This window comes from Canis lupus, chromosome 12 (assembly GCF_048164855.1).
Source record: "Canis lupus baileyi chromosome 12, mCanLup2.hap1, whole genome shotgun sequence".
NCBI lineage: Eukaryota > Metazoa > Chordata > Mammalia > Carnivora > Canidae > Canis > Canis lupus.
The window spans coordinates 46,583,850-46,609,190 of record NC_132849.1 but is presented as its reverse complement, the minus strand read 5'-3'; the positions used below and the strand labels follow the sequence as shown (position 1 = coordinate 46,609,190).

Genomic DNA, 25,341 nt, shown 5'->3' with positions numbered 1-25,341 from the left:
TGTGCTATGCGTGTGCCTCTCTATTTTTTTTTTCCTCCATAGAATATACTTCCACATTTGGTCATCCCTACTCTTCCTAGATAACTGTTCATTCTTTAAGGCCCTTTCCAAAGGTGTCCCACTCTAGGAATTAAAAAGAAAGAAAAAAATTTTTTTGGAAGATTTTATTTATTTGAGAGAGAGAGAGTGCATGAGCAGGGGAAGGGGGGGAGAGAGAAGGAGGGAGGGAGGGACTCAGCAGGGAGCCTGACACAGGGCTCAATCCCAGGATCCTGAGGTCATGATCGGAGCCAAAGGCAGATGCCCAACAGACTGAGCCCCCTAGGTGCCCCTAAAAAAGAAAAACTAGTCATTTTTTTTTTTTTTACCATTTTGGTAAAATATATATAACTTTGCTATTTTTAACCATTTTTAAGTGTACAATTCAGTGACATTAATTACATTCACATGTTGTACAACCATCATCACTATTTCCAAATAGATGGATGTTGTGAAACCATCACCATTATCTATTTCTAAAACTTTCATCACCCCAGCCAAAACTTTACACACATGAAGTAATGACTTCTCATCCCCCCAGCCCCCAGAGGTCCCTCTAATAATCTCTAATTTACTCTTTGTTTCTATGAATTTGCTTATTCTAGATAATTCCATTAAGTGGGATCCTACAATATTTGTCCTTTTGTATCTGGCTTATTTCACTTAGCATATTGTTTTCAAGACTCATCCATGTTGTAGCATGTGTCAGAACTTCATTTTATGGCTGCCTAATATTCCATTTTGTGTATATACCACATTTTGTTTATATATCCATTTGTTCATAGACACTTGGAGTGCTTTCACCTTTTGGTTATTGTGACTGATGTTACTATAAACGTTGATGTATGAGTCTCTGTTTTTTTTAGTGTGTATCCTGCTGTATTATCCCTCCTCCTATTGTTTTGTATATTTGTTTTGTAGTCTGTCTCTCCAGGCAGAGCAAGCATGTTGTCTAATTTATCTATGTATTATTCATTATTTCCAGTATAGTGTGTGTCACTCAGTAGAAGCCAAATAAATGATTGAATTAATGAATGACTTTGAGTTTTTATTAGGAATATAAATGAGTTTAAATTTTAGAACAAGATAGCTTTAAGATAATTGTCTTTTCTATCATTGTTTATTAGGAACTAGATAAGTATTTACTACATCATGACTTCTTAAATGAAAGAAGAAAAGAGGTGTTATATAAAAGATGGGCTGACCATGTGGCACATCCTCTCCAGAAGAAAATTATAGAAAAAGTTTGTTCACACAAGAAGATTAGAAAAAGGAGACAAGAAGAATTAGATGGTTTTTTAAAACATGTAAATAAAAAGGTACAAAGAGTTCATTTGATACTTATTTCAGTTGGTTTACAACTATGATTATAATCATCGAAACGGCCTGCTCCTCTGACTCTATATATGTATAATCTCTACTCTGTTATAGCATATACTATTCTCTTTTTTTAAAATTTATTTTTATTTATTTATGATAGAGAGAGAGAGAGAGAGGCAGAGACACAGGCAGAGGAGAGGGAGAAGCAGGCTCCATGCCAGGAGCCCGACACGGGACTCGATCCCGGGACTCCAGGATCGTGCCCTGGGCCAAAGGCAGGCGCGAAACCGCTAAGCCACCCAGGGATCCCCAGCATATACTATTTTTTTTTTTTTATACTATTCTTAAGTCCAGAGCATGTGGAAAGGATGAAGGGAAGAGGGTTAGGTCTAGATTTAGATGCACATATTAGATTCATATTTCTTTGCTTTTTTAATGTAATTATTAATTTTATATACTAATGAAATTTAGGCTCTAGATTTAGGATGGATATATATATATATATATATATATAATAAATTTTTTTTCCTAGAACTTGTTATTTACAAAGCTATAAAATATTTCTGTTTTGACATTTTTAAGATATCTGAGATATTTGACTAATGAGCAAAATTCCCAAATCTGTTAGTGTTCCAACATTCATTATTGTTGCAAATTTTAAGTAGATTCCTTCTATCACTATAATATTTATTACTTGGCTACATCAAGTTTAATTTCAAATTTGGCTTTCCCTTTTGCAGTTGTCATTGGTGCTGTTTTATCTTATTTATTTATTTATTTATTTATTTATTTATTTATTTATTTTGGTGCTGTTTTAAAGCAGAAGAATGGAACTGTGTGACTCTAGAGTCTTGTTATGCTCAAAATTAATTATGTACCTCTTGTCATGTATAGTTTTGCTTCCTTCCTGTAGGGAAATGCATTTATAGAGCATTATGATCCAAAAGAGTATGATCCTTTTTATATGAGCAAAGAGGACCCGAATTTTTTTAAGGTAGGATAGATTTCTTATTTTTGGTATTATGTGGTTGTTTTTTTGAGTAGCCCTAATGTATGGGTAGTCCTTTAGTTATTTCCTAAGAATGCAGTAACATCTTTTTTTTTTTTTTTTTATGATAGTCACATAGAGGAGAGAGAGAGAGGGAGAGAGAGGCAGAGACATAGGCAGAGGGAGAAGCAGGCTCCATGCACCGGGAGCCTGATGTGGGATTCGATCCCGGGTCTCCAGGATCACGCCCTGGGCCAAAGGCAGGCGCCAAACTGCTGCGCCACCCAAGGATCCCAGAATGCAGTAACATCTTAAGAATAGTTTCCCATCTCCATATCTTAGAGATGAATAAAAAAGCCAAAGTCCAAAGTAAATTAAACTTTTATAAAATTTGAATATATTGTGTAATAATTATAACAAGTAATATTAAAAAATTTCATAGACTTTAAAAATTTGTTACAAATTTTACAATACATGAATTTTTTTTTTAGAGAGAACAGGTGGGGGTGGGGGGGTGGGGTTGGGGTGGGGGTTGGGGAAGGGTATGGGGAGAGGGAGAGAGAATCTTAAGCAGGTTCCACATCCAGCATGGAGGCCTATGCAGGACTCTGTCTCACAACCCTGAGATCATGACCTGAGCTGAAATCAAGAGTTAGACACTTAACCAACTGAGCTACCCAGATGCTCCCCCAAAATCGTTTTTTGTTCGTTTTTTTTTTTTTTTTTAAGATTTTATTTATTCATGAGAGACACAGAGAGAGAGGCAGAGACATAGGCAGAGGGAGATTCAGGCTCCCTGTGAGGAACCCGACGTGGGACTCAATCCAGGGACTCCTGGATCACGCCCTGAGCCGAAGGCAGATGCTCAACCGCTGAGCCACCCAGGTGTCCTTCAAAGTCTGTTTTTAAATAAAGAATTAAAAAACCAAAAAAAAAAAAAAAAAAAAAAAGAATTAAAAAACCACTTACAATTTTCATTACCCAGAATGAACTCATTAACATTTTTCTGTATATCCTTTTGGATAGCCAAGACTACTTTCTATATGTAGGTGTATATATACATTTTTATTTTACAAATTGGTATAACACATTAGGTTTTATAATTTGCATTTTTTCCTCAGTAGTTCTATGGTTTGCTTCCTTCTTTATCCATAAATATAAGTATGTAATTTTAATCATTGCATGGTATTCTGTTAATAACAGCTGGTATCTGGGTGGTTCAGTTGGTTAAGCCTCCATCTCTTGATTTCAGCTCAGGTCATGATCTCAGGGTTGTGAGATTGAGCTCCACTTAGGGCTCTGTGCTCAGTGTAGATTCTGCTTGAGATTCTCTCTCTCTCTTTCTCTGCCCCTCCCTTCACTCACTTTCATCTTGTTTTCTTCCTCTCAAATAATCTGTAAAAAAAAAAAAGAAAGAAAGAAAAGAAAAAGAAATAATCACTAACTTGCACTGAGGGCTTAACCAAATGTTAGGACTTTTTTTTTTTTTTAATCTTCATTGTGACCACATGAGGTTATTTAGAGATGAGGCAAATAAGACACAAATTGGTTGTTAGTTTTCCAGAGTCACACAGCTGTAACTAGCAGAGCATCATCATCTTTTTTTTAAAACATATTCCTACTTTGAACATCTAGCTTATTTTTGACCTGTTGCTGTTACAAGTGACATTATGGTGAATTTCCCTTTAACTATTTATTTCTTAAAGTTTACCTTAGGATAACTTGCTAGAAGTAGAATTGCTGAGTTAAAGGTTATGCATAATTTTGATTCATATTGCTGAATAGTCCTCCAGAATGGTTGTATAAATTTATACCTCCACCGGAGAGTCCATTTTCCCACACTTTTGCTAGTAGTGGATATTAGTAAACAAAATTAAAATCCTTGAGTCATAGACCTAGCTTGAGTCATAGACATTTTAAACTGCTGGCATTTGCAGACAAAGTAGGTTTTTTTGTTCTCCCCCCCCCCCCAAATTGGGTTGTGTGTATGTTATTGTCCCTATTTTAATAGGTAGAAGTTAAATAGAGTTTAACAGCCAGAGCTTTAGTTCTGCTAGCTAGTAACATAACTAGTAAGGGGCAGAACTAGGATCTGAAACTAGATTTTTTACTTTTTTTTTTTTTATGATAGTCACAGAGAGAGAGAGAGAGAGAGAGAGAGGCAGAGACACAGGCAGAGGGAGAAGCAGGCTCCATGCACTGGGAACCCGACACGGGATTCGATCCCAGGTCTCCAGGATCGCGCCCTGGGCCAAAGGCAGGCGCCAAACCGCTGCGCCACCCAGGGATCCCTGAAACTAGATTTTTAAAAAGATTTATTTTATTTATTTTAGAGAGACAGAGAGCGGGTACCCCCTAGGGGGTGGAGGAGGAAGGGCAGAGGCAAAGGGAGAGGGAGAGAATCTCAAGCAGACTACCCTCTGAGTGTGGAGCCCAGCTCAGGGCTTGATCTCATGCCCTGAGATCATGACCTGAGCAGAAATCAAGAGTTAAAGGCTTAACTGACAGTCACCCAGGTGCCCCTGAAACCAGATCTTTTTGTATCAAAATTTCAGTTCTTTTACTATGCTGACTTTCTAAATGAAGCTGATAGATGGCCTCTTAAGTTAAGCTGAGCATTTTGACATTATAACAGCAGTTCTCTAAGTGAGGAATATAGATCTCTGAGAGCCCTGAAACCCTTTTGGGATCCATTAGGCCAAGTATTTTCATAATAGTGCCAAATACCATTTACCTTTTTCATATTGTTGATATTTATTCTGATGGTGCAAAAGCAGTGGTGGGTAAAACTGCTGGTATCTTAGAATGGCTTAAGTCAGTATCACCAAATCATATTGGTTGTCGTTATATTCTTCATTGTCAGGCACTCACAGTAAAATTCAATTTCATTTAAGAATATCTTTTTTTTTTCTTTTTTTTAATTTTTATTTATTTATGATAGTCACACAGAGAGAGAGAGAGAGAGTCAGAGACATAGGCAGAGGGAGAAGCAGGCTCCATGCAGGGAGCCCGATGTGGGATTCGATCCCGGGTTTCCAGGATCACGCTCTGGGCCAAAGGCAAGCGCCAAACCGCTGCGCCACCCAGGGATCCCAAGAATATCTTTGATCAGGGATGCATGTCTTTGAGTGTCTGCCTTTGGCTCGGGGCGTGATCCTGAGTCCCGGGATTGAGTCCCACATCGGGCTCTCTGCGTGGAGCCTGCTTCTCCCTCTGCCTATGTCTCTGACTCTCTTTCTGTGTCTCTCATGAATACATTAAAAAAAAAGAATATCCTTGATCAGGGGTGCTGGGTGACTCAGTCAGTTAAGTATATGCCTTCCGCTTGGGTTATGACCACAGGGTCCTGGGATCAAGCCCCATATCAGGTTCCCTGCTCAGCAGAGAGTCTGCTGCTCCCCTTGCTGTGCTCTCTCTTTCTTTCTGTGTCAAATAAATAAAATCTTAAAAAAAAGAATGTTCTTGATCAAACATTAAAAATTATTAATTTTATTAAATCTTACTCCTGAATACACATCTTTTTAATATTCTGTGTGATGAAATGGGAAGCATGCCAAGAGCATTTCTGATGCCTACTTGAAATGCAGGATGATTGATTGGATTGTGAGCTATACTGGTTAAATTTCTTTTTCATGGTACATTATTTTTACTTGAAAGAATGTCTTACAAACTCGTTATTAAGTATTAGATATTTGGCAGACAATTTCTGGAAAATTAATAAAGTAAGTCTGTCATTTCAAGAAAAACAACTGGCAATATTTGTTGCCAATGATAAAATGTGAGTTTTCAAGCAAAAATTTTGAATTTTGGAAACATATCATGAGTGTGACAGCTTCCCCATTCTCTTAGACTCTTCTAATGAGCTTGGTAATGATTTTGATGAATGTGATTATAGCATAATAAAATGTATTCACATTTGGAAGATCTCACCTAACTCAGCGATACAATTTTTTTTCAAATAAGCAACCCATGACATAGATCAAAAATCCATTCAAAGTTCAAGGTAGACCAATGGATTTTAATGTAGACAAGTTTGAATCATTTATTCATATAGTTGCAGATTCCACATAACTTTTTTTTTTAAGATTTTAATTATTCATTCATGAGAGACAGAGAGAGAGAGGCAGAGACACAGGCAGAGGGAGAAGCAGGCTCCATTCAGGGAGCCCAACATGGGACTCGATCCTGGATCTCCAGGATGCCATTCTGGGCTGAAGGTGGGTGCTAAACCGCTGAGCCACCAGGGCAGCCCACCACATCATAACCTTTAAGAAAGTACCACTTATTGAGTTCGGGGATAGTGTCTAAGAATATCCATAAATGATCTGAAAAAGCTGTTAAAAGAGAGCCAACCATGGCTGGAGGACCATACTAAGAGACGTATTGGAGTGCCCTCATTTCTTTGTAATGTGTTAAATATGTATAATGGTTACTTAAGTAGTTTGTAGATACCATATTCTTGATTCTTCTGGCATGATAGCCATACACAGATGCTTAGGATAGATTGAAAAAGACCTGCAATCCTGTCCTCAAAGACATGCTTTTCTTGCAGGTTACCATTCCACCATTTCGTGACCCTTTGAAAAAGGCACAATATAACAAAGATGATGAAAAAAGAACTCTTCTTCAGTGTAAAACTGGTACTTAGTGCCTAATTGTTACGTGATTTCATAACTTAAGAGCAGTGGGAGTTGCGTTTAAGGGTGCTAATTTAGGTTACTAATCTTTCTGCAGGCAAGATATATACAATGAAAGAATTTAAAGAGACTGAAAAGGCCAAACTGCAATCCAGATTCCCAAGTATTTCTAACTCAAGGCATTTTATGACTCCAAATAAGTGGCTTAAGGTGCCTACAACCTACATAGAAAGTGAATTTTGTAAAAGGAGCAGGTAATGGTTAATATAATAGAAATTATGGAACCTCTTAGAATTTGAAAACTCTTCTTGAGACTATAAATTTTTGTCATAGTTCTGATTATTTTAAATTTCATTCTTTTTTTTTTTTTTAAAGATTTTATTTATTTGAGAGAGAATGAGAAAGAACACAAGGGGTGAGGGAGAGGGGCAGAGGGAGAGGGAGAAGCAGACTTCCTGCTGAGCAGGGAGCCCAATATGGGGCTCGATCCAAGGACCCTGAGATCATGACCTGAGTCAAAGGTAGTTGCTTAACCAACTGAGCCATCAGGCACCCCCAAACATTTCATTTTTCAACGAGAACTCTATAATTCTTGTCTTTGTTCCTATTTTTGATGTTTCTTTTTTCTTGGGCACTTTCAAGATTTTCTCTTTGCTTTTCATTAGCTAGAGTATGATGTGTCTAGGTGGTTTTTGTTGTTTTTGTTCTTCGTATTTTCCTTTCTATTGATCCTGCTTAGGGTTCTCTGAGGTTCTTGTATCTGTGGTTTAACATCTTTCATTACTTTTTATTTTTTTTGAAAAATTTGAACCTTTATCACTTCAAATATATCTCATGCCCCATTCTTTGTTTTTCTTTTCCTTCTGAGACTCCAATTATATGTATATTAGACCATTTGATATATTTTTTTTTTCATTTTTATTTTATTTATGATAGTCACACAGAGAGAGAGAGAGAGAGAGAGAGAGAGGCAGAGACACAGGCAGAGGGAGAAGCAGGCTCCATGCGCCGGGAGCCCGACGTGAGATTCAATCCCGGGTCTCCAGGATCACGCCCTGGGCCAAAGGCAGGCACCAAACTGCTGCGCCACCCAGGGATCCCAGACCATTTGATATTGTCTCATAGCTCCATAGGTCTTAATTTGTTCTTTTGTGTTAAAATTTTTTTCTACTTGTATTTCAGTTGCACAATTTTTACTACCTATCTTTAGGTTCGCAGAGCCTTTCCTCATCTGAGTCTCATCTCTTGATCAGCCTGCCAGAGGAATTCTTTGTCTCCAATGTGATTTTATTTTATTTTATTTTATTTTATTTTATTTTATTTTATTTATTTATTTATTTATTTATTTATTTATTTATTTATTTATTTTATGATAGTCACACAGGGAGAGAGAGAGAGAGAGAGAGAGAGAGGCAGAGACACAGGCAGAGGGAGAAGCAGGCTCCACGCACCGGGAGCCCAACGTGGGATTCGATCCCGGGTCTCCAGGATCGCGCCCTGGGCCAAAGACAGGCGCTAAACCGCTGCGCCACCCAGGGATCCCTCCACTAGATTCTTTAACATATTAGTCATAGTTATTTTAAATTCTCTGATAGTTGGGCAGCCCCCGTGGCACAGCGGTTTAGCGCCGCCTGCAGCCCAGGGCGTGATCCTGGAGACCTGGGATCGAGTCCCACATCAGGCTCCCTGCATGGTGCCTGCTTCTCCCTCTGCCTGTGTCTCTGCCTCTCTCTCTAGCTGTGTCTCTATGAATAAATAAATAAAAATCTTTAAAATAAAAAAATTCTCAGTTTCCATGCTAGGGTTATTCTAAATGTGATTTTATTGATTGCTTTCACTCTTTTTTTTTTTTTTTAAGATTAAAAAAAACAAAAAGAGTACATGAGCAGGGGTAGGGAGGGATAGAGAGGGGGAGACAAGCAGACTCCCTTCCAGGACCTTGGAATCATGACCTGAGCCAAAGGCAGATGCTTAGCAGACAGAGCCACATGGGCACCCCCTAGCCACACTTTAAATACTTGGTTGTCAAGGGCCATATTTATCTCTGGAGAAAGTTCTATCAGACAGTGCTATATGAGATCTGACAGGAGGGGGAATTCAGTACTTCACAGATTAGAACACAACAGCAGCTCAGCTGAAAGGTCTCACATTTATTACTGGACCAACCTACTGATATAGAAGCATAGTAACAGGAAATAATTTCCTTAACAAGACATGTCTATTGGCCAGGAAGGAAAGATGTTTCCATATTGGTAGGATAAGAACGTGTGATCTCCACGCAGCTTAAATATGTGTGTCAGTTATGTTTGCTATCTCATCATGTGCGATGCCTCCTCATAGACTCAGTTTGGTTCTTCTTCAGTGTCCGTGAAACTAGGTTGGAGCCATTTTGTGAAAAGCCTTCCATGCCAGCTTAAAAATTTAGATTTTATCATGTGGATATAGAGTCATTGAGGATAGTTGAGGAAAGCATAAAAAGCTGGAAAATTTTATCTGGCATATGATGTGTATGATTAAAGATAAGATAGGCCTGGAAGTTGGAGATCTTTGAAGTTTTTATAAGGATCTATGTTGTGTTGATATAGGCCTCAGTATAGTGGCAAAAGGAATGAAATGAAGAGATTGATGTGATAAAACAAAGGAATTTTAGACTTTGGTGGCCAGATTTGGAGGGCCAGGAAAAAGGAAGAGTCAGAGAGGAATTTGGTTTTGAGAATTGTTATTTTATGTATTAATTTCCTAAGGTAATTGTAACAAAGTACTACAAACTGGATAGTTTAAAACAATAGAAGTTTATTCTCTCCTGGTTCTGGGAGCTGGAAGTATAAAATTGAGAGGTCAGCATTGTCATTCCCTCTATGAAGGCTCTAGGGGAGGCTTCTTCCTTGCCTCTTTCCTAGCTGCTGGTGGCTGCTGGCCATCTTTTTAGTTGGTCTACAGTCTTATCACTCTAATGTCTGCCTCCATTGTCATGTGGTCTTCTTCCCTCTGTGTTGGTATCCAAATTCCCTCCTTTTTTTTTTCTTTTTTTAAAGATTTTATTTATTCATGAAAGACACACACAGAGAGAGAGGCAGAGACACAGGCAGAGGGAGAAGCAGGCTCCATGCAGGGAGCCCGATGCGGGACTCGATCCTGACACTCCAGGATCATGCCCTGAGCCAAAGGCAGATGCTCAACCGCTGAGCTACCCAGGCATCCCCCCCACCTTTTTTTTCTTTAAAAGTTTCATTTATTTCTTTGAGAGAGAAAGTACAAGTGGGGATAGGGAGAGGGACAAACAGACTCCATGCTAAGCTTGGGGATCCATGCAGGGTCCGATCCCATGACCCTGATATCATGACCAGAGCTGAAACCAAGAGTCAGACACTCAACTGACTGAGCCACCTAGGTGCTCCTCTTATTTCCCTTCTTAAAATATCTGTCATTAGATTAGAGCCCATCCTAATCCATTATGACCTCATTTTAAAAAATATTTTATTTATTTATTTATTTATTTATTTATTTATTTATTTATTTATTTATTTATGAGAGAGAAAGAGAGAGGCAGAGATACAGGCAGAGGGAGAAGCAGGCTCCATGCAGGGAGCCCGATATGGGACTCGATCCCTGGTCTCCAGGATCACACCCTGGGCTGAAGGTGGTGCTAAACACTAAGTGTCAGAGTTTAGGACTTGAACATATTTTTTTCTGGGGGACACAATTCAACCCATATATCAAATTAATTCAATCAGAGAATCATGTATTGAGTTGTAATTGCCTTTATTTTATTTATTTATTTTTAAATTTTTATTTATTTATGATAGTCACACAGAGAGAGAGAGAGAGGCAGAGACATAGGCAGAGAGAGAAGCAGGCTCCATGCACCAGGAGCCTGATGTGGGATTTGATCCCAGGTCTCCAGGATCGTGCCCTGGGCCAAAGGCAGATGACAAACCACTGCGCCACCCAGGGATCCCTGTAATTGCCTTTAAAGAATTCACAATAGGGCATCCCAGGTGGCTCAGTGGTTTAGTGCCACCTTCGGCCCAGGGTGTGATCCTAGAGACCAGGGATCAAGTCCCATGTTGGGCTTCCTGCATGGAGCCTGCTTCTCCCTCTCCCTGTGTCTCTGCCTCTCTCTGTGTGTCTCTCATGAATAAATAAATAAAATCTTTAAGAAAAAAAATAAAGAATTCACAATAGAGAAGATAGCTATTTAAAGAATTCCATTACAAAGTGGCAGATGTGATAATACTGATACACATAGGTTATTATGGAAGCAGAGGAGGAATATTTAATGCAGCCCAATAGAAAATATAAAAGTAGGATCCTGGATAAAAATTTTTTAAAAATGAAAGAGCTCCTGGGTGGCTCAGTCAGTTAAGCTTTCAACTTTTGATTTTGGCTCAGGTCAGACCTCAGGGTCATGAGATTGAGCCTTGTATCAGGCTCTGTGCTGGTGTGGAGCCTGCTTAAGATTCTTCTCTCCCTCTGCCCTTACCTCTCTAAAAATTTTTTAAAAATGAAGAGAAACATCAATTTCTTTTTTTTTTTTTGAAACATCAATTTCTTATTGAAATTATTCAGTGTGTGGTTTATATAGTTTTATTAATTTAAATGATCTCTAGTTTGGGTGAATCCAGGAGAAAACTTACTGTCTAAAGTTAACAGATCTGTAGGAGTGTAGAGATTAGAGACAGTTACATAGAAGATGGAATCCATATGGTTGTCATCTGGCTTCTATTTTATACCATAGTTTCAGAGACTTTGTTTTTCTGAAGTTCAGCCTTTAATGTTCAATTCTGGTGTATCTGAAGTATCTTTTTTTTTAAGATTTTATTTATTTATTCATGAGAGAGAGAGAGCGAGACAGAGACAAAGGCAGAGGGAGAAGCAGGCTCCATGCAGGGAGCCCGATATGGGATTCGATCCAGGGTCTCCAGGATCACGCCCTGGGCCGAAGGCAGGCGCTAAACCGCTGAGCCACCCAGGGATCCCCTGAAATATCTTTACTCTCCTTCTTTAAAGATAATTTGCTGAATACAAAATTCTAGGTTGATATTTATTTTCTCTTAATGCTTTAAATATATAATTCTCTTGTTTTTGGTTTCTGTTGTTTATAAGAAGTCTGCTGTCATTCTGATTTTCATCCTTTCTCTATGGCTGCTTATAATTTTTTTGTTTTGTTTTGTTTTTAGTGTTTTGCACTCTTGCTACAGGTGTCAATGTATGGGTTTCTTTTTATTTAACCTACTGGTATATATTGTGCTTCCTGTATCTCTCTATTCTGTTTTCATCAGTCAGGAAAATTTGCAGCAATGATCTCTTTATTGATTTTTCTTCATTCTTTCCATTCTAATTCTCAAATTAGACATATATTAGACTTTTAAATATCTATTTTTTTTGAGGAGGAGGGGCAGAGGGAGAGAGAATCTTTTTTTAAAGATTTATTTATTAGAGAGCAAGCACAAGCAGGGAGAGGGGCAGAAGGAGAGAGAAGGGAAACAGACTCCCTACTGAGCAGGGAGCCTTATGGGGGCTGGATCTCAGGACCCCGAGATCATGACCTGAGCCCAAATCAAAAGTCGAATGTTTAACCAACTGAGCCACCCCAGCACCCCAGATCTTTTTTTTGTCCCCAGATCTTCTTATATCTTAATATCTTTCTCATTTTCCATCTCTTTAGGTAATTTCTTTGGATATATTTTCAAATTTACTAATTCTTTTCTCACTGTGTTCAATATTAACATTTAAATTTCTTAAATTTCCTTCTTCCAATATGCTTGTTCATTCCTGATAGGCTCTTACTGTTATCATGATGACTGGATCATTTCTTTCTTTAAAATATAAAATACATTGGTATACTATATTCTGTATCTGATTATTTCAAATTCTTTATTTTTTGGGGAAGCTAAATCTATTGCTTTTCCCTGCTAACTCTCAATTATAATGGTTTTCCTTCTTGTGTGCTTTGCTTAGTGAATTTTATTTGTGATTTAATTATACAGTTTTATCTTTGGGTATCTAATTGGCCCAAACAGGGGGAGAATTTGTTTGTTTCTGTCTCTGCTGGTGGCTGGGATATCATCAACCTGGGCCGGCATCAGCTCCCTTCAAAAGTCCATAGGCTTATAAGCTCAGTGTGACAGTCTCAAGTTTAGCATCCCCACATGGCTCAGTATCTTGTTAACTCTGTTGTTGGCATTTGCCTTCAGGTGTATTCTACTCATTCTTGCTGCCCACTACAGACCCAGCTTCCCACACTCCTGGCCTCTACTGTGTGTGTGTGTGTGTGTGTGTGTGTGTGTGTTAAAGAGCTTTTTTCTTTCTTGTGAGATTAGTGAAACCTCAAAGAGTGAGTGGGTTCCCTCAAAGAAGTGAATTTCAAACTAGTATATATAGTGAGGGCTTCTATTCACTAATAGTGTAGATATTCACTAATAGTCTTAAGGGACTCAATTTCCAGATTCTGAAGTCTATTTGTTCTCCTTCTAAATATTGATCTACTTGGGGACAGGCTTGCATTCACATTATTTCTTAACCCATCTTTTTCTTTTTGTTAAAGATTTTATTTATTTATTCATGAGAGAAACACACAGGGAGAGAGAGGCAGAGACATAGGCAGAGGGAGAAGCAGGCTCCATGCAGGGAGCCCCACCTGAGACTCAATCCCGGGTTTGCAGGATCGTGCCTTGGGCTGAAGGCGGTGCTAAACCGCTGAGCCACCTGGGCTGCCCTCTTAACCCACTTTTAAAAGAAAGTCCTACCTTTCAACCTGGGTATGAAAAAAATTCTAGGGTACCAAATAAAGGGATAAATAAAAATACTGGCTTTAGAGAGACTTCTTTTAATGATGAAGCAAGGAAATTTAACCCACAGGTCTTTCTGCATTTCCTTGTCATATATATTTTATTTCACTTTAATTAGTTGACTGATTTAAAGGCTTGCCTTAGAATCAGGGTAGTAGGGGTGCTTGGATGGCTCAGTGAATTGAACATCAGACTTTTGATTTCAGCTCAGGTCATGATCTCAGGGTCATGGGATCAAGCCCCAAGTCAGGCTCTGCACTCAGTGGGGAGTCTACTTGAGATACTGTCTCTTTTGCTCTGTCCCTCTCCTGGCTTGCACATTTGTGCTCTCTCTTAAATAAATCTAAAAAAAAAAAAAAAAGAGCAAGCCAGAGTACTTAGTCTCTGTTGGGTTGCTCTGAATTTGGAATAGTTAAAGTTAGATAATTTAGTGATACTTTTTTTCAATATAACTGGAATATTTTGTGTGACTGCCAACATTTTCAAAATACATTGGCTGTAATCCTCATCTAACAGTGTTATGTGATTGCTTTCAGATTTGGTGTGCTTTATCAATATGATGGTTAAAATCTATTTTATCAAATATTCTAAAAGTTTCGTAGTAAGACCAACACTCATTTTATCCCAATAAATACTTGATATTTTAAAAATTTCCTCTTAACAAGAACAAACTTATTTAAACTTACAATGAAAACTTTAGGTTTTAGCTTTAAAATGTACAAGGTAGGGCAGCTCTGGTGGCTCAGCGGTTTAGCACCGCCTTTGGCCCAGGGTGTGATCCTAGAGACCCGGGATCAAGTCCTATGTAGGATTCCCTGCATGGAGCTTGCTTCTCCCTTTGCCTGTGTCTCTGTCCCGCCCCCCTGTCATGAATAAAAAAATCTTTTTTAAAAAATGTACAAGGAAGGCAGTGCCTGAGTGGCTTAGTCGGTTAAGCGTCTGCCTTTGGCTCACATCATGATTTCAGGATCCTGGAATCAAAACCCACATAAAGCTTTCTGCACAGCAGAGAGCCTGCTTCTCCCTCTGACTCTCTTCCCTGCTTGTGGTCTTTCTGTCTCTTTCTCTGTGTCAAATAAATTTTAAAAAATAATAAAATGTAGAAGAGGATATGTGATTTTTCAAAATTCTTAAGAGTATACAAACAAAACTGTTTAAGTTCACTGCCTCAGAGCTCCTAGTCAGCCATTAATATATATATTTTGTTCCACATATATACATGTCATATATATTCTATCTTTACATGTAGTGTAAATTCCTTAAGGATAGTAATTGGGTGGCACAAAGTCAATGTTTGCTTCATGAACAAGTAATTATTAGATATAGTGACCAGGGGTGGCAGTCAAAGAAGATCCTGATATTTAATTGTAGGTCACTAGGAAAATGGTAATGCCATTAGCAAAAGGGAGGAGCACAGAGGAACAGATTCAGAAAGGTAGTGGATAAGTTCAATTTTGTTCATACTGAGTTTTATACACTGGTGGTCCTTTCAGGTAAAGATGTATTATAGACTGTTGGAAGAGTTTGCTATAAGGAAAAAGAAAGGTAGTTGAGATCAGGTCTAATTGGATAATACCCTTCTATTCCAAAGTTTTCATTATCCTTGGATTCCTTTACTATTTATTATCATTCTTAAGATTCTGAGGAAAGGCTTGCTTAGAAAAAGCTCCTGCAGAGAAATGACCCAATGCATTAGCCCTTCTCAGATATATCAAGAAAGATCAGGAAATCTTTCCATCTTTTTATTTTTTTAATATTTATTTATTTGAGAGAGAGAGAGAGTACGGTGGGGAGGCAGAGGGAGACTCTTAAGCAGACTTAAGCACTGAGCATGGAGCCCAATGTGGGGCTCAATTCCATGACCCTGAGATTATGACCTGAGCCCCTTATCTTTTTATTTTATACACTAATCCAGATGTTTGCTATACTCATTTATTTCCTTTTCTCAAAGCATATTTCAAAATTCACATTCTCTAGGAAAATCCATTTGGACTAAATCAGGATCAGATTGATCCTTTCCATTAGTTCTTTGTGTGGCCAAATATTTGCATGCTGGATAAACTGAGAAAGTTAGGATAATGCCCACACTTTCACTTTCAAATGACTGAATCTACCCTAGAAAAGGAGTCATTGATTGAAGCTTTCTACTGCTTACAAAAATTGGGAAGTCCTAAGAAACAGGGCTGAGTTTCAGAAACAAGTTCCAAAATCACGATGCAGAACTCCCTGGCCGAGGGGTATATGTTATTTCTGCTGTGATCAGGAAATTTCTTCTTGCTACTGGCCTCAGGACCATACCAGTTCTGACATAATCTGTATCAGCAAAACAGATGCTCCTCACAGGGCCAGTATCACTCTTGCAGTCAGCTCTCAAGAAGGGGTAAGACTGGAGGAATCAAATGGTAACATAGGATAGGAATTGGAGTGTTTCAGATCTCCCTTGGGAAAGCACTTTATGTTTATGCTCATAAATGACACAATTGCTATGGCTTCTTTTTACATTACAGTATAAGCTCCTAGTAGAGAGGGAGTGCTTTCAACTTTGTCTACCTAGTTCTAGGTTCTCAGTAACCAATCTCTATCATGGTTTCAGTAACTCTTAAACACTCAAGAATGTACACTAGTTTGAAATAATGGTCTTTGGTCTTTTGGACAATATATATAGCAGTCAATGTGTAACAATAATTTCTGTATACATGTAAGATAGTTTTGTTTTCAAAGTGTCCTCACAGATGTTATCTTGTTAAAGGTTAAAAGTGAAAATGAATTTTAATGATTGTAGTTTTGATTTGAAACCTTTGACAAGAGCTTCTCATCCTGTGGAATCTCAGCAAGAAAAAAAAGCAGTCATTTACAAGTAAGTCTGTTATTCCATAACTTTGCTTTTTTTCCATTAAAAATGCTTGGCTGTGTTTCTACCCCCTGCCATCCTTTCATGTTGCTGGAGCAGTACTGAGGCATATACCACAGTCTTGTGGTGTGACCTCAGGCATCTCTTGCCTCCATGACTGGGTGAAGTGGCAACTTTCCTTAACTTTGTCTGGTTTTAAAGAACAAATTGCTAAAACATTCAGAAATAATCACAGGAAATAAATTGCTAACAACTCAAAGTTAAAGGTTAGGAGATTTTTAATTGGAATCGAAACAAAATGGAATTTTGGACTAATTTTGGTGGATAGTAGGTATACCCAGAGTGAAAAGATGTTATGAGAACAGTGGTAGTAGTGTGTGACAGAGGGAATCATCTCAATTGCCTAGGTACGGAATTAAAGTAAGAGGTTTCTCTATATAATTACATGTTTAACTATCTGATTGCGACTAATGAGATCCCTCAGAGTTGCTGCAGGGAATGTAAAATGGTGCAGCAACTTTGGAAAATACTTTGGCAGTTTCTCAAAACGTTAAAAGTTAAATGACCATGTGACCCAGCAATTCAACTTCTATCTAGGAGAAATGGCAACATAGGTTCGCATAAAGGCTTACATGTAAGTGATCTTGGCAATATTATTCACAATAGCCAAAAAGTGGAAACAACCCAAATATTCATCAGCTAGTGAATGGATAAATTAAATATGCTATATCCAGGGTGCCTGGGTGCTTAGTTAAGTGTCTGCCTTCAGCTCAGGTCATGATCCTGGAGTCCTAGGATTGAGCCCCATGTTGGTCTCCTTGCTCAGCGGGGAGTCTGCTTCTCCCTCTCCCTCTGCCGTTCTTCCTCTTGCGCTGTCTCTCGCTTTTAAAAAAATCTTTTTGAAAAATGTGCTAGGGAAAAAAAATGTGCTAGAGGATCCCTGGGTGGCTCAGCGGTTTGGCGTCTGCCTTTGGCCCAGGGTGCGATCCCCGAGTCCCGGGATCAAGTCCCGGGTCGGGCTCCCGGCATGGAGCCTGCTTCTCCCTCCTCCTGTGTCTCTGCCTCTTTCTCTCTTCTCTCTGTGTCTATCATAAATAAAAAATAAATAAATCTTTAAATAAATAAATAAATAAAATAAAATTTAAAAATGTGCTATAACTATACATGGAGTATTTGATGATTAAAAGGAAGAGAAGTACAGATAGATGTTACTAAATGAATGAACTTAAAAACTATTATACTTCATGAAATAAGACAATCACAAAAGACCACATATATGATTCTATCTCTAGGAAATATCCAGAAAGACAGATCTATAGAGATAAGAAGTGGATTGTTGTTGGACTAGGGCTAGGGTTGGGAATGGATAGTAATTGTAAATGAGAATGAGGTTTTTAGACTGACAGAAATGTTCTAAAATTAGGTCATGGTGATGGTTGTACAACTCTAAATATACTAAAAATCATTGACTTCTATATGTAAAACGGGTGAATTTTATGGTGTGTAAATTACACCTAGTAAAACTGTTGATAATAATAAAAAAGAACCTACTAAAGCAAAAGAAAAATGAGCTTTGGTGATGTTGTTTAGGAGGTTGGCATACAATTCTCTGTTCCAAAAAAGCCCCAAAGTAAGCTGCAGTACCCTTTCCTTTTTCTGAATAGGCTCAGAATTTGATGAATAAATGCAGTGTGGCAGAAGCCAGAGGACTTTCAGAGATGCTTGATGCTGGCATGGGCAGCAGAGAGAATGATTAATTACTAATTTTAGAAACAGAGGACTATTAGAGATGGGGCTGGACATTGTGGACTTCTCAGTGTCCTAGAGGTGTGGTTTAACAATTGTCTGCTTTTTTCGGGCTCCCTGCATGGAGCCTACTTCTCTCTCATGCCTCTGTCTCTCTCTCTCTCTCTCTGTCTCTCATGAACAAATAAATAAAATCTTTAAAAAAAAAACAAAACAAACAAACCCAAACAATTGGCTGCTTTTTGAATGGGAGTTGAAATTAAGGGATAATAGGAAGTATTGGAACTAAGCCCTATTCACTTGGTAGCCAAAGGCCTTTAAAAGATAGAATAAGTTAAAATCACTCTTTCATACTAGGTTTCAAAAGAGTAAGTTTCTCTACAATCCCTCAAGTGTCACAGTCTCGTGGATCTGTTTGGGTCAGGTGTTAGGATAGTAAACATTTGAATCCTATTTAATTTCTATATATGATATAAAAGAAAGGGAGTCCTCAAATATCTCCTCTAGCAGAGTAGGACCCAGATATCAGGAGAATATTGCATATTAGTGTGCCAGAGGACCTATATTTTATTTTTATTTTTATTTTTATTATTTTTTTATTTTTTATTTTTTTAGGGCCTATATTTTATTTTATTATTATTTTATTTTATTTTATTTTTTAGGGCCTATATTTTATTTTATTTTATTTTATTTTTTTTTATAAATTTTTTTTTTAATTTTTATTTATTTATGATAGTCACAGAGAGAGAGAGAGAGAGAGAGAGGCAGAGACACAGGCAGAGGGAGAAGCAGGCTCCATGCACCAGGAGCCTGATGTGGGATTCGATCCCGGGTCTCCAGGATCACGCCCTGGGCCAAAGGCAGGCGCCAAACCGCTGCGCCACCCAGGGATCCCTAGGGCCTATATTTTAGACTAGAGGCTTAAGTCTATGAGCTACCCTCTGTCTATAAATTAGGGAAATGTCCCAGTTATGGCGTTGGGGGTGGAGAAGGCATATTTGTCTTTGGCAGTTAGACCTTCCTCAGGAAGACACAACAAACAGCTCTATGAGGGGGTTATGTACTCTGAAAGAGCCTCAGTTAGCTGTTTGATTAAGCAGCAAAGAGATTGCAAATGAAACTATTTTTAGAACAAGATAATGCTATTTATTTGAGTTTCTTTTAAATAAAAATGTGTAGATTGATTCATATTGAACTCAGCAACTTCAAAGTAAAAAAAAAAAATAAATGCTACAATTGAGTTGGGTATTTAAGAGAATACTTTCTGGTTCCTTCCTACAGAAACAAAGGATCATCCCTTCTGGAAAAAGAACCTCTATGTTTTCATGAGAGAAAGAAGAAAGAGGCCAATTCTGAAGGTCACTTCCTTGACCCTCAGCAGAAGATAGAGAGGGATGGGGCCCAGTATGCGGTGAGAGCTGGGATGGTCATTTTTGCCATACACGGGCAGCAATTGCTGATATCAAAATCTGAGCAGCTGGGAGCTTCTCTGTATGACAGGTTTTTAGGAGGAGAGGAGGCAGTGGGCTGCACCCCTTTACCCCAAACAAGGCAAGGGATTAGGTAGAAGAAACTGAGAAGCAGCTTCCTTTATTCAGAGGGAATGAGGAGAATTGCCCTGGGAGTTATTACACAATGGATATGCCCTCTGGTGGGTGAGCTATCAGATTTTTCCACCTCCCTCTTATGAATGTTATTAACCCTTCTTTTGTTTCACCATCATCTTTACCATTTACCACTTATCATGCCCAAGCCAGGCCTCAAATTTTGTTCCCCTTAATTCAACTAAGACAGGCAGAAAATTTTCAAAAGGACCGTGTACTAAATTCAGTGTAGGAAAAAAATTTTTTTAAGATTTTACTTACTTACTTACTTACTTACTTACTTATTTATTTATTTATTTATTTATTTTTGTTTTTTTTAGATTTTACTTATTTTTTCATGAGAGACACACACACACACAGAGAGAGAGGCAGAGACACAGGCCGAGTGAGAAGCAGGCTCCATGCAGGGAGCCTGATGTGGGACTCGATCCCGGGACTCCAGGATCATGCCTTGGGCTGAAGGCAGGTGCTAAACCACTCAGCCACCCAGGGATACCCCAGTGTAGGAAAATTTAAGTAAAAGCCCCCAAATTAAAAAATGTAAAATGTATAGAAATACAGATGTTCACACAGCACAGGTTTCTCATCCTAAGGTAACTACAGTTAAACCTTGTAGCCATGTGACTGGGTCTACTGCTTCCAGGTCTACCTGCCACTTCTCCCCTTCAGTTCTCCACTCTTGTGTGTCCTGAGGACCTGGAGTAGAGCTTCTTTTAGGAGTGGATTTGGAGAAGTCACAGCCCACCTTCCCCATCTCCTGGTTAGAAATCATTATAGGAATGGCATGTTAGTTCTATCTTATCCTTTCTGTCTCTCCATTTCCCTATTCCTACCCACAAAGGATAAGGGAGCTACTTTTTTTTACTCACACATGGATGTCTTATTAAAATTTTATTTTGTAGTTTAACTCCTTTTACTGTCATATTTTAGCATCTTCCCATGTGCTTGTTACTTTCTTCCTCAAAATTTTTTTAAAGATTTTGGGTGCCTGGGTGGCTCAGTTAAGTAGCTGCCTTCGGCTCAGGTCATGATCTCAAGGTCCTGGGATTGAGCCCCATGTTGGGCTCCCTGCTCAGGGGGGTAGTCTGTTTCTCCCTCTCCCTCTCCCACATCCCTATGCATTTTGTCTCTCTTTTTTGGCTCTCTCTCTAAGATTTTATTTGAGAGAGAGAAAGAGAGAGCATGAACAGGGGGAGGGACAGAGGAAGAGGGGCAAGCAGATTCCCACTGAGCCCCAAATTGGGCTCTAGCCTAGGACCCTGAGATCATGACCTGAGCCAAAGGCAGATGGTTAGCTGACTGAGCCACCAAGGATTCCCTCTTCCTCAGAATTTTAATAAACACCTACTCTGAGCCAGGCAGTATTTGAGGGACATACTGGTAAACAAAAGAGGTAAATCTCTAATCTTGAGGAGCTTACATTTTGATGGGGAAGGGGAACAGACAAATAAATGTAATATGTGAGCTAGCAATGAATGCAATGAAGAAAATAAAACAGGTGTAGTGGGGCAGAAGAACTACATCAACAGAACAGGTTTATTTTATTTATTAAAGGTTTTATTTATTTGAGAGAGAGAGAGAGAGAGAGAACGCGCGCGCACGCGCACGCACAAGCAGGGGGAGGGGCAGAGGGAGAAGCAGACTCCCCACTGAGCAGGAAGCCCAACGTGGGGCTCTATCCCAGGACCCTAAGATCATGACCCAAGCTGAAGGCAGCCACTTAACTGATTGAGCCATGCAGGTACCCCAACAGAACAGATTTAAATGGACAGCAAGGAAAAAAAAAACAGTTGATTTATACTGATACCTTATAAATATATGTTATATTGATTGGTATGAGTATCTTGAATGTAACCAGTCCCCCAAAGGATTAGTGTTTACTTTTGTATTTGTGTCCCTCTTACTGCCAAACCTGCTTTGCCTCCAGATTTCCCCTCATTCAGGGGAATCAGATTATAATACAATCAGGACCCTTCAAGACAAAAATCTATAAGCTGTCTTTGATTTTTGCTTTCCCTCCCTTCCCATGTCTTAACAGGTACTGAGCTCTGTCTGCTTATTTACTTTTTGGTTTCTTACCACTCTCACCAGTTCAAGCCATTGTGATCCTAACTGGCCTAATGCACTGGCCTCCTAACTGGTTTTCCTGCATCTGCGGTTGCCCCTGTATAATCCATTCTCCATGCAGAAGCTATATTCTTTTAAAACTGTTAGACCTGATTTCTCCTCTCCTCAAAACCTTTGAATGGCTTCCCTTCACACTTTGGATTTTATTCTAATTCCTTACCATGGTCTCTAAGTCCCTGTACCATTAGGCACCTGCCTCCCCTCCAACCTCACTTCCTGCCTTCTCTTCACATGCACTATGCTCCAGCCTCACCAGCCTTTTTCTGTTTTCTGAGCATATCAACTTCACTCCCATCTCAGGCTTTTGCTTCTGTCAGTCCTACCTGGAACACTCTTTCCCCAGATCTCTCCATGTCTCATTCCCTCAGTTCACCCAGACCTCTGCACAAATACCTTCTCAGAGAAGAAGCCTTTTCTAACTTTTCTTGTTAAAATAGTTCCCCTATGCTCCCTACCCCCTTTACTTGTAAAGAGGTGGGATTCAGGACTCAAATGGAGTACAGTACAAGCCATGCATGCATTGTAAAAGGAAAGAAGGCAGAGTATGTGGATATGGCTTGGTAAATTTTGTGAAGGAACATTGTTTACTTCTGTTTACCTCATTTTCTCAGTGAAGTGAGAAGGTCATTTTTCAGCTGATAGTGAAAGTGGAAGATTAAGATTCAGAGGTTTGAAAAAAGGGAATAAAGGAAGGTAGTCTTTTCTAAGTCACAATGATTGTAGTGTAAATTAGTACTCCAGACATCCTGACAATCTGAAAGAGGACCCCATAGGGAGTCCTTCAACTCATATCACGCATCAGTGACCGCCCTCCCCTCCCCCATGATAGGGTTGGTTGTATCCCAGAATTTCTGCATGTTTTGAATCCAGATAGAGTGAGCAGAGGCTGAGGCAGGTTTAGGTGGGGCCTTTGCCTGTGAGAGGAGTCACTCACCTCTGGCAGGACTAAGCTTCAGGGAGGTCAGGTCAGCTGGGCTGAGGAACTCTTTCTGCTCTCATAAGCTCCCCATTCCTCTATCACATGTTAACTCTTCTTTCCTGTCACCTTCAGAAGGTTTTAGCAACCAAAGAGCACACACTCTGATCCTTGGTTGGTAAGAGGACACAAAAGAAAGCTGTTCCAGAGGAAGCCGTCTGCCAGCAGGATCTATTCAGGGTGAGGACCAAGGAAGGGACTCAAGCACCTGCAGTAAACACTTCATTTTTGAGTTCAGTGTTTGTATGATAATTAAGAAATCACACTACCATGTATTGACAGCTATTGCAAATGTATTTTCCCCAGAAGTTAAATATTGTCTGAAAAATCCAATAAAAATAATGATAGCTACCTTACTGAGTGCCTATCTCAATTTACTTGATCTTTCCTAAATCAAGGTAGTGCCCCTTTTGGTCAGGCACCCTTAAAATCCACTGCTGCATATTTTCCCCAGGTTTTTCTAACAGTCTAGAAAATTTAAGAATTCATTTTGAGTATGATTACCCACTTGCTGATTCTGATTCTGCAGATCATCCTCTGGCTCATGATGAGTCTGACACAGTAAGGCTTAGAACACAGGGGAGCAGAATTTTGTTTTCCTTAGGCAAAGAGAACACTAAAAGTCATCCCTCTCCTAATCGTATGTAGACCTAGATCACACAGGTAAACCATATATCTCTAGTATTCGTTTGCAAAATGTCCATTTATTTGAAACAACCTAGGGTGATGTTGGATTGGGCAGTTTAAAGCTCCAGGTGCATGGGTGCGGCCTCTCCCTGGGCTCTCCTCCTCCATGACCTCCCCCACCCTTGACATCCCTAATCCCTTAGATCCCTGATCTAAGGGGCATCCAGGGAAGTGGGGCTCAGGTTTCAGCCCAGTACTTTAGTCTGGTTTTACAAGGACACTCCCTTTTCCTCTCTCACAATCCTCGGTTCACTGGTTCACTGGCTGGCAGTGGGTTAGTGGTGGGTTAGATAGAGGTCCCAGTGGCCAGGCACTCCACCGAGACCTGCGGGGCCCCAGGGGTGTGGGGTGACAGTCAGGGTGGGGGTGGGGCCCTCCATGGTGCAATGGTGGCATGGCAGGAGTAGAGGGTGGCCCAGGCCGGGCAGGTGACCCTGTGGCAACATGTGGAGGAAGCATCATGACTCTTTTCAAAACCCAGGTGCCAAGGATTTCTTTCTGTTTATTTTACTTAGCAACTCTACCACGTGGCAGAGCCAGGATTCAAACCCTTTCTGCCTAAGTCTCTTCAGTTTACTCTCTCCCTTCAGGAATTCTATTACCTGTGGCTTCCAAGAAAGTGCCCACCTACGGTGAACATTTCAGGCCAGAGAAATTAAAAGAATGGCCAGAGCCCCAGTCAGTTGCTTTCATGGAGGTAAAGGAAAGTGGGGTCTTGGGATGTCAGTTATTTGGGCGATAGGACATTAATCCTATCCCTTGAGAACTATGTTGTCTCAGTCATGGTTGTAGTGACTACAGAACCAGGACAGTGCCTGGTGGAGACTAGACACTGGAAAAAATGCACTGAATGGGAATGAATGATCCAGGATCAAATATGGCTCAAAGTGTGGTCTGAGTGTCCCCCACTGTGGCTGCAGGAGGTTCAGGCAGGTGTCCCCGAGCCCAGGCTGTGCTTGCCAGTGAATTCTGATACTTAAGGGTCTGGGTAAAACAATGATATCCTCATAAAGAAAGTTTCATTATTTTATGTGATCCTATAATGTGTCGCACTGTAAAGAAAAGCTCTTGGATATTTCCTTCCTTTTGCTGTGCTAGCACAAAAAGTGATGAGACCTTTAGTATTTGTGTGTGTGTGCACAGAAAGCTGTGGGTTTCAAAAGTGCTGCCAGAAATCCTTAACACCTTCCTTACTGTTTTCTGGTGAAATCACGAAGAAGGAGGTATCGAAGGCAAAAACTGTTTCCTTAAAAAAGGGGGTCAAAAGTCAGATGCCTGACTAATAGTATTTATAACTCTTGCCAATAATGTTAATAGGATGACTAAAAAAAATGTAGTTATCTAAGATGTTTGTTAAAGTAGATGTTTCTACTTCTCCAAATCTATTGATTTATTCTGTTTGTGGCATCAGTGGAAAACATTTAATTGACTTTTTCAATTGCTGTCCTAAAATAAGTCTAAGAAGGCTTTAAAGCAAGATTCTGCTTATATTACCAAGAGTGTTATTTTGAAGACCCAAATAGCTGTCTGAATATTATTTTAGATTTCATTTGAAGGTGTTAAATGTATGGATAA

General features: G+C 39.4%; 1 protein-coding gene across 24 annotated transcripts in view; it reads left to right on the top strand.

Annotated features, from left to right (window-relative positions):
- The window catches only part of LOC140601641 (protein FAM228B-like), a 48,928-nt gene that overhangs the window by 4,459 nt on the left and 19,128 nt on the right, over positions 1-25,341 (top strand). For 11 of the 24 annotated variants that reach the window (XM_072770885.1, XM_072770883.1, XM_072770884.1 and 8 more), the window contains 7 exons: positions 1,167-1,358; positions 2,273-2,353; positions 6,900-6,987; positions 7,082-7,238; positions 16,525-16,632; positions 19,654-19,783; positions 23,155-23,435. In XM_072770885.1, coding sequence (XP_072626986.1) covers positions 1,167-1,358; positions 2,273-2,353; positions 6,900-6,987; positions 7,082-7,238; positions 16,525-16,632; positions 19,654-19,783; positions 23,155-23,187 — 789 coding nt within the window. In that variant the 3' untranslated portion in view covers positions 23,188-23,435. Of the gene's footprint in view, positions 1-1,166; positions 1,359-2,272; positions 2,354-6,899; positions 6,988-7,081; positions 7,243-16,524; positions 16,633-19,653; positions 19,784-20,296; positions 23,436-25,341 lie in introns of those variants that run through there. The other 13 variants (XR_012004635.1, XR_012004633.1, XR_012004636.1 and 10 more) reach the window with 9 other exon arrangements.